The sequence below is a fragment of the Orcinus orca genome, chromosome 4, assembly GCF_937001465.1.
Source record: "Orcinus orca chromosome 4, mOrcOrc1.1, whole genome shotgun sequence".
Lineage (NCBI taxonomy): Eukaryota > Metazoa > Chordata > Mammalia > Artiodactyla > Delphinidae > Orcinus > Orcinus orca.
The window spans coordinates 35,395,601-35,405,186 of NC_064562.1; the positions used below are offsets into that span (position 1 = coordinate 35,395,601).

The 9,586-nt window shown below is 38.7% G+C and overlaps 1 protein-coding gene across 2 annotated transcripts; it reads right to left on the reverse strand.

Moving 5' to 3' along the window:
- Positions 1-799: 799 nt before the first annotated feature.
- Positions 800-9,246, reverse strand: FGG (fibrinogen gamma chain). Of its 2 annotated transcripts, XM_004263652.4 has the most exons (10): positions 8,977-9,246; positions 8,831-8,875; positions 8,471-8,654; positions 8,266-8,359; positions 6,597-6,727; positions 6,165-6,298; positions 4,811-4,995; positions 3,079-3,356; positions 1,545-1,714; positions 800-1,020 (listed from the first exon to the last, which is right to left on the reverse strand). In XM_004263652.4, the coding sequence occupies exons 1-10, from the start codon at positions 9,052-9,054 to the stop codon at positions 1,006-1,008; spliced, it is 1,314 nt and encodes a 437-aa protein (XP_004263700.1). In that variant the 5' UTR covers positions 9,055-9,246; the 3' UTR covers positions 800-1,005. The 2 variants fall into 2 exon arrangements, with proteins under 2 accessions (XP_004263700.1, XP_004263699.1); XM_004263651.4 differs by lacking the exon at positions 800-1,020 and having other exon boundaries at positions 1,231-1,714; positions 8,977-9,161.
- Positions 9,247-9,586: the final 340 nt, after the last annotated feature.

A 9,586-nucleotide genomic window follows, 5' to 3' on the forward strand; every position in this document is an offset into this window, starting at 1 on the left:
TACATGAATGAATGAGTGCTACAGACAATGAATCAATGTTCCTATTTTCCCAAAGCCTCACAAGTATTTGGCTGTATACCTAGAAGTTTACTTAACTGGTTTTTATCTCCTCAATAGGATGCTTTTAAAATCAGGACTTATGAGAACAAGGAAGCGAAAGAATTAGGAAAGAAATTGTGAAAAGGAAGAGAATCCAAAGCCAATGCTCAGGACTTCAGAACAACCAGACCTCCCCCCATGACCCCATAAAATTAGTCAATTACTTTTCATGTTCAGCCTTATGCCAACTAATGTAAATGCAGCTATTCCTTACAGAAAGTTAGCGATTCCTGATCTCTGGCTACTGCAATAATGGCTTCATTCTGCTCAACTTATTCAGCAGTGAGGGGCTGAGCAGACTGTTCCCTGGATCTCTCTGTTCTGAGTTATAATCCTCTCCAAGTGCCCACATATGGCCACAGGAGCCCGGAGCTAAAAGGATTTACTGGGAGAATCCCCAAACAGCCTTATGTCTCCAGCTGCACTGGGGTACTATGAACCTGAGTTATGTGATTGTGACATGTGTTTATGTTTTTATATCAAATTTTGTCATTTTGGGTTACTGTATTTTTCTGTATTTGTCTTATAACCCCTAGAGGGCAAAAGCCATGATTTCTATTTCCTTCATAACTTCCCAAGAGTCAGGTACAATGTTTAGCATAAAGTGAACACTGAGCAACTACTGATAATTGTCCAACTGTAAATATTAAATTGAAGGAAAGTGATGGCTTTTAATGGTCAATAAAATGTACCATGTATCTAGTCTTAGGAAACAAAATGTTTATTGAAATGGTGTATAGATAAATTACAACCAGCATGAAACTGTTAGTGGAGTTTTCAGCGTGGGTTCTTATTACTCTTAAAATGAAGTGAGGCTTTGCAAGTCCATTGTCCCATAGGAAAAATATTATATTTTTCTTTTTAGATAGACTCATTTCATAAGTAAATCACTTTTGAAATGGCCTTTTATACGTCTCCAGCCTATGACCAAAACAAAAAATATATTAAAAAGATACAATTATCTCCATTTAAAAAGAATAATTAAATATGAATGATTTAGGGCTAATAAATATGGAAAAAATACTTAGTCATTTGAAATGCTAGAGTTTGCTCCTATTATATTAGCATATACTAAACTATGTAAGACATAATTTTAAAAATCACCAAGACACAATGACGTGTGATCATTAAAATGCAAACTATCACAATGATTTTATTACATCTTCAGGAAATAAGCTAAAATATTATTATCTCATTAAATAAACAAATTTTAAATAATTCTGCATTCAGTCATTTGGGAATACAGTCCAAAGTGAGTTTTAATTGCCATTCAAGGCTAACTATTCTTAATAAAAGACTTAAAATTAATAAATACAGTAAGAGAAAATGGGAAGAAAATTTCATAAAAGTTTCTGAAACTTTGTGGGTTAACAGAAATGAACATCTAATCCTCAGGGTAAAATGACTTAGTCATATTCTATTTCATCATGATGTTCTGGTCTGACCTGTTTGGCTCCCCCAAGGTGGTGTTGCTGTCCTTCTCCAATGGCGATTCTGTTATATGGGATTAATTTCATGGTGGTTTTCTTCATTGAATACCACCGGGATTTCCAAGTGGCCCAAATAATGCCATTATCATAACCATTAGTAGTAGATGTTTTTGAGTAAGTGCCGCCTAAAACAAATTGTAGATGCACATATCACTGCTCTTGAATCTCTTCCCCTCAGAAAGTCTATAAAGAACTGTCTATTATGAAGTCCATTGCCATTTACATCAGATTTTATAGTGTTATCTACTAACTGAAAATATCCTTAAAGACTCCTAAATTCTCCATTTACAAATGACATAAACTTATTATTAAACAAACTCTTACAGCTGTGTTGTGCTTTCTGGTCACATCCATACTTTAAATGTATTCACTGCTAACAGGCTTAGAACCCCAAATTTCCCCAATTGGTCCCTCTCCCTAAGTTTAGCCATCCTGGATTCAGCTATGATGGACCACCTTTCTGAAAACAGGTCATAATTCCTCACCAGATGATCTCAGGTCATCTGAAAAACACAATTTTACTGGAAAATACGAGGAGCTCAGTTCTGGAATGTTATTTTACATCTCCATTATAAAGTGGAGGCTAGGCTGAAGTGCTTTCACCTCGTTCCCGGACACTAGATCTCATGTGATTTTGTAAGGGATTGTCGGAGTCTAGTACTGGAGGGTACCACAAGCTATCAACACGGCTACTCTGGACCATATGGGTCAGGCACCTTCCCTGAGAGCTTCTTCTAATTACATGGTTTGTTGGTGCAAAACTAAGTTAGGTTTCAAAAAAAAACATTGTGAAAACCAAAAGGTAAGTTTAAGTAGTTTTTAAGAGGATTCCAAGTCACCTCTTGGCTAGGACAGTGCCCTAAGGAGGGAAGATTGCTCATTTTAATGGATGAGGATTTCTCCATGCATACCTGTTGGGTAGTTACAATAGTTTGTCAGTAAGTAAAACCAGTGCTCAGAACTACTCCAGTCTTAGAGCAAACTATAGCTTGCCCTCCCCTTGTCCTAAAATAAGTGTCTACACTCCTCAGGCTGGACTCTTCTCCTCTTAAGCTTTCATAGACATCTGCCCTCACCAATACATCCCTGCTGTTTGCTTAATTCCTCCAGACACCTACTCACTGCTTACTGGATCTATCTGACACATAGCTCATGGGAAGCTGAACCAAGCTACTGTGTTAACAAGCATAAACATGGTAATGTTAGTCCATCCAGATCATATATACGGTAAGCCTAGAGGAGACACCATAACCCAAAGTATCAACTCTGATGGAGGCACGATGAATACCACTGCATAGTTTGCAGCAGTTGGATTTCTTGTAGAAGGACCAATTTCAGGTATAAGCTAGCAGTATTCAATTCTGGTTTAAAATAAAGAACTATATAATAAGCTCTCAATATCTTTATTCATTTCCTTATATTTATTTATTACCTTTTATAAAAATATAGACTATGCACAAATTCATGCATCTAAGGAAGAAAGGCATACCTTGGTAATAAATTCCATTGAGGTGGCCAGCATGACATTTGTTCATCCACCAACCAGATCCATCCTGTTCAGCGCAGTTGCCTTCAAACTTATCGTTGTCATTGTCCCAGGTACTGAACTGCATGCCATTGTGGGATGTGAAAAACTTGTCACTAGTATCCTCTCCAAAATCGTAGCCATCAAACGCATCTCCAGCATCTCCACCAATAAAGTAGGCATATGTCATGCGGTATTTGTCATTTTCACCTGTCACCCTGAACGTAGCATAGTCTGCAGTACTACAAAGAAGGGAATAGAGACCTTAGACCCTGAGCCTCAGAAGGCATCTCAGAAGTTCTCTCTTTCATAGGACAATTGTTTGGAATTTTTAACTTTGCTTCTTAATCCGAAATGTGCTCATTGAATAAAATTTTCTGCAAATCTGGCAAGGGAAAATGGATGTGGGAACCCACACCACTCAGGATGGGTCTAGAAGACTTCAAGGAAGGCTTCTAGTCCCAGGAAGACTAAACATTTCAGCCATCTGAATGCTTTTTGCCTATAAGATCCTAATAACCAATCCAGATATGTGGATGAACCTGACTAATTTCATATTTTCCACTTTTATCTCAGTATGTAGCATGTACACACAGTTCTCATAAACCACATTCATTATCTGACAGTGAGTGACAAACAATGCAGCAAACTTGAAGGAGCTACAGTTCCATTAGCCACTCATACCATCTAAAGTGTGAAGTCCTAAAGGGGTTTTCCTTTCTCAAGGCAGTGTGGCAGTGACAAGAAGGAGGGTTTCCTCAAGCATCACAAAAAAGAAGTTCCCTGTATGGCCCACAAAACATGAGCTATAGGATCAGAGAGAGATTCTCCCCTGGAAAAAAAGTTGTGAATGAGGGCCAGAATTCTATGGAGTTCAGGGAAGAATGGGCTTTGGTGCATGAACAGAGATTTCCAGAAAACATTTAGCTTCCCTGATCTCTAGGACTTGGGATATAGGAGATGTTCTCATAGGAGGTCTACTGACTATGGTATTATACTTTCTGGTTAAAAACTTTAAAAAGTAAAAATACGTATTTGGGCACAGACTATATTTCATCATGCCATAGACGTAACAAGAGGGTTGGATATTGTTTTTAATTTTAATTAGGCATACAACACTCAAAGTGCCCAGGCGGCTCTAGCTCACCAAAGAAGCCAGCTGGTTTCATTTTAAAGTAGCTCTGGATTTGACTGACTGAATGATCATTAAAGCGCTGGGAAATCTGAAGAAGCTAGATTCACTCTTCAACAAGGATAATCACTAAGAGGATGGGTTGTAGAGTTAACCTACCTAAGTTTAAATCCATCCTTTACCCTATACCAACGATGCGACCGTGGAAATGTTAATCTGTAAAATGGGATTAATAGTAGTTCCTGCCTCATGAAACAGTTATTTGGATTAGATTAAATTATAATTTCATGTTCAATTTATGGTACATATTAAATGCTCAGGAAATACTAGTTATTATTTTGTATGGTTCCAGGGTAAGTGGATTGTACCAGAACACTTAGATCCTGCCTAAATAGGACCTAGCAACTTGGACTGCCCAAGAATCAAACTGACTTCTGGGGAACATAGTTGGATGTGCTCTTCTCATCTGTCAGACTGTCTTCCCCACTGTTCTGTTGAGAGCTGGAAAGTGCATACTCCAGAATGTCTCTACGGCAAAAAGTTAAAAGTCTTTTCTAATAGTACCTGGTTCTGCCATTCCAATCCTCCAACTGCACTCTTAATACATATGGGATGGTAGACTGTGTGCTTATCAAATGAATCTTCTCATTTCCCAGCCAAAATTCTGTGTTTCCAGTAGGAGACAGATGTCCAAACCCTTCTTTATATTGAATCCAGTTTTTCTTGAAATCCACACTGCCATCAAGCCTCTAATTACACAATTGTATGGGCAAAAGGAGAGAGTGGATTATCAGTGCACACACAAACAAATTATAAACATTTTGTCCAAAATATGGAGGGTCTGATTTCATCGTTTACTAAGTGACCCTGGGCTAGCTGCTTGTTTTCTCACCTATCAAGTAGGAATAATGACGCTTACTTCTTAGGGTTGTTGCAGGGATTACACCAGAGAATGTAAAAGTACTTAAAAGAGCGACTAGCACATGATAAATTATAAACTAGTAGTTTTAAAACTACTAGTAGTAGTTTTAACTACTATAACTACTAGTAGTTACAGAACTAGTAGTTTGTGGTTTTTTTGGCCGTACGCGGGCCGCTCACTGTTGTGGCCTCTCCCATTGCGCAGGCTCCGGACGCACAGGCTCAGCGGCCATGGCTCACGGGCCCAGCCCCTCCGCGGACCGGGACACGACCCCGTGTCCCCTGCATCGGCAGGCGGACTCTCAACCACTGCGCCACCAGGGAAGCCCAAAACTAGTAGTTTTAAAAAGACTTCTAGAAGACTCCAGAACACCAGCTTGATATTGCTGATTCTTGTACTGATGGCAGAAAGATCAACCTATTGCTCAATCTGTGTCTACCAGCCAGAGCTCCCATCACTCGCTGTCTCTGAGTGCCCCCTGCAGGATTAGTTGTAACAGTGGTCAAAGGTAAACAATGCAAGAGGATTTGCAGTGGGTGCCTGGAGCTGGCAAAGGCAATAGAGGGTCCTGGTCTTGGAACAGCCTCAGTGTATCCTCTGGGTGACATCATCTTCTTGTGATGGGCAGCCCTAGGTCTTGATGTACCTGTCAAGAGAGGTCTCTTCAAGTTCTTTGTCACTATGATATTGTGATTATGTGCCATCATGAATCTACAACAGCAGGGCCAGCATAGTAGAGAGTCACAGCACAGACTGAAACCAGACTATATCCTTACTCTGTTACTTATTAGTTATGTGACTTTGGGCAAGTTATTGATACTCAGCCTCTTGTGCCTGTTTCCTCCTCTGTAAATAGCGATAAGAAGGCAAAAACTACCGCAAAGGGAAGTTGTGAGTGTTAATTGAGTTAATGTTCACAAGGTGCTTGGAAACGTATCGGGCACATAGCAGAACAATTAGGTGTCTATTAAATACATTTGTTGTGGGAAAAAATACCTTCTGAAACACAGTCCATCCATTTCCAGACCCATCAATTTCACAGTAGACTAAGAACTGCTGCTTAGCTTTCAGAGGTTTGATAAAGTAAAGCCCACTCTCTCTGGCCCCCTTATTGGCAATGTCTTGACAATCTGAAAAAGAAGAAATGTTTGTGGTGGTTTGAAATCCAGGTAAGACTGTGCCAGCCTTGAAAATGAAATTTTTAACTTGTCATAAACTATTCATTTCCTGAGAAGTATTTTCTTACTTCTCACGTGATTATTCCTTTAAAGTATTTTTTTTAGCTACTCAAGAAAAGTCTAAGCAGACTGTTTAGATTTAATAGCTAGACATTTTCCAATGTATTTGTATACATTCCAATACATACAATCTCCTTTACTTTTTATATTTGCTTTGATGAACTTAATCCAATATAAAACTTTCACTTACCTTTCCCAGTTGTATCATGTATTTTCACTGTATCTTGACAAGGTTCCTGACACTTTGCTTCCAGTTGGACCACTTTCTGTTTCAGGTTGATGATTTTTTGATTATTTGAATTATATATTTCCTGCAAAAATCTATAAGCAAAATAATAAGATAACCGAGTATTCCTTTTAGAGGAATAATTTTGTATATTCTTTTAAAAATACCACCTTATTTTCTCAAGAATTATTTCCTGATAAATTACTCCATTCTTGGAAAAAGTGTAAAATGACGTTAATAAATAAATTGAGGTGAATTAAAATTCTAAGCTTTCTGGAAAAGAATATAACAGGGTCCTTGCCAATAAACAGTATCATTGTTAAGTGGCCTTTCTGAATTGTATCTTTTGCATAAAGGGCAGCAGATAATGAGGTACACAAGTGATGACCTTGATTAATAGGAAGACCCTTTGGTGATTATTCTTGGGACAATATTCTTAGGGAAAGAAAGGCCCTGTTCTGAAATTCACATGTGCTGAAGCATTATTCCTTTTCACTTGTGGATTTACTGAGGATCTGTTTATGGACTTCAATCTTATAACTTACATAGGAAAAGTATCTGGGGCACTACCTTACCTAAAATAAAATAACAGACATTTTCCCTTTCTTCTTAGTGTTTCTATTTACATAGCTTCAGCAAAAGCCTGGAGGAAGTGAAAACTCCTGCTTTTGTTGTTTCTCACAGGGATGCTTGTACATATTCAGAAATGATAGAAAACTACCTACAGTACATAGACTGTCATCTCTTTCTTTGAGGTTCAGGATAGACAAACTATTTGACCACGTTTTTCTCTACTGCGCCTTAGAAAATTTCTACACTGTAGTCTCCTTCAACTTCAATGATGGGCAATAATAATGCAAATCATAATGCTAATAGTATCACAATAATAATAATAGCCCTCTGATATCAAAAAAAGGATAAATCCCTCCTGGGCCACTTTTCCTCAGCCATCATTTATCTCAATTTCTTATACTACTTTGAGAAAAATTTAGGAAAAAAATTGAGGAAGAAACTAAAACTGTATCTGAGACCCTATGTTCAGAAAGTCTACGAGTCCCTGGGAAGTTGTTAACAGAGACATTTTACTTTCAAGATAAGGGAGGAGAATACGTAATTGCAGGTTCCATGATCAACAGGTAGCTTTACAATGTTTGTTACACTTATCTCTTAAAACACATTTTTTTCTGCTCTGCCTTCAGTATAATTTACTTTTGCAGCCAAGATCCTGCCTATGTCTCTGCTTACAAATTCCTCACCACACATTTGTTGACATTCTTATAAAAAGAATTTTATTTTCAACACCCATATTCCCATCAGTTTGAATTTACGTTGTAAGACAAATGGGGGTGAGGGGAAACATTTTGGTAAATACGGTCATAAAGCATTTGAAGACACCTAAAACATCTTTCTCCCACATGATTTTTTTTTCTACATCATTATTAAAAAGCAATTACAATCCAATACAACTCATATTGCCTAAATACTTCTATCTCCACTGTGTTCAAGATGGTCAGGCATCATGTCAATTAGATACAAGTAGAAAAAAATAAAAAGATTTCTTCTACTGAAGCTTGGAGTATTGAGTAAACACTAGCTCAGTCTTGGAGAGCAAATTGAAACAAAAAATGCTTACCGAACTGTTGATTCATGTGTTGAAATCAATGTTTCGTATTTCATAATTTCTTCCAACATTTTCTTGGAAATCTTGGTAGCACTCTCTATCCCATCTGTAACATGGGATCAGAGACATAAAAATACATGAACAAACAGAACCACTGAAATAACAGCAAAAGAACTTCACAGATGAAGTTCTCAGTCAGTGGTGGTTAGATTCTCACTTGGCTTTGCTGTTCCATCAGAGCGGTAGCTGATCTGGATTGCTTTGACCAACTCTTTGGCTTCTGATGTCTTGTTCTCAACCTGACGTAAGATGCCTTCCAAATTCTGTAGATCCTTGTCTACACTGGTTTGGTAAGTAGACAGGAAATCTGCAATTCCACAGGTAGTTGGGCAATAACTACCCTGAAAATACAATAATAGAGTGCTTTAAAATCCTGATAAAAAGCTACATAAGATCTACTAATCAAAATAGGTAAAACCTAGACTCCATTAAAAAAAAAAGTCTAAACTGCCAAATGATATTTGCAACTCTGCCCACGTCCAGTGCAAACACAGCGAGAAACATAAAAACTACTTACAAATCTTTCATCTAAGATGCAGCAGTTGTCTCGGGTAGCAATATACTAGAGGAGAAAAATACAGACATTTCACTAGTTTATCGTATATTTTCTTATTTTTAAGCTTTCCATTTAAAACAAATACGTTTTGTAAACAGCACACTTACTGCCAGGCATGTTGAAGAGAGCAATGAAAGAGTGTAGAAGCAGAGGATTAAACTCCGGGGATGTGAGGACCAACTCATGGTGTCGGGGGTGCCCGGTGGTCCAAGCCTGAAGGGTCAGAACTGTGACATTTCGGCTCCAATTGTCCCTTTATTTAAGTTCCAAGGATGGCAGGACCGCCAGTGGCTGGAGGTGATCACGGGGCTTTCTTACCAGGGGGGCGGGATGTCTTTCCAGTCTCTTTGTCCTCATCCTGGCCCCGGACTAATGTTTAGTCAGGTTCCCAGGTTTTGCACACAGGTCTAAGCTCCTCCTTTCTGGCCCAGCTCAACACTCCTGCGAAGCCAACTCTTCTGCAAAGGCTAGTGAAGCATTAGCCTTAGTTGCGATGAGGAGGGAGGGGGCCGGGGAGGCTGTGTGTTGCAACAGCTTCCAGTACAGGCGGAGAGAACAAACACACAGCTGACCTCGGCCAGAACAAACCGCCCCAACCTTAAGACAGAGCCTGGTACCATAACCCAAATACCCCAAATTACCGCAAGTCCTTTCTTAGACCTGCGATGAAGGATCATTACTTTTAACCTGTGCCTATGGTAGGTGGAGGCTTTGCCT

What these genes read in the sequence shown, in the direction of transcription:
- FGG (XM_004263651.4), bottom strand. Translation starts at nt 9,054, where the DNA reads ATGAGTTGGTCCTCACATCCCCGGAGTTTAATCCTCTGCTTCTACACT. An exon ending in TCTCTTCAACATGCCTGGCA is followed by an intron (nt 8,876 to 8,976) that starts GTAAGTGTGCTG and finishes TTTCTCCTCTAG; the next exon opens with TATATTGCTACCCGAGACAA. An exon ending in CAATGGAATTTATTACCAAG is followed by an intron (nt 1,715 to 3,078) that starts GTATGCCTTTCT and finishes AATTTGTTTTAG; the next exon opens with GCGGCACTTACTCAAAAACA.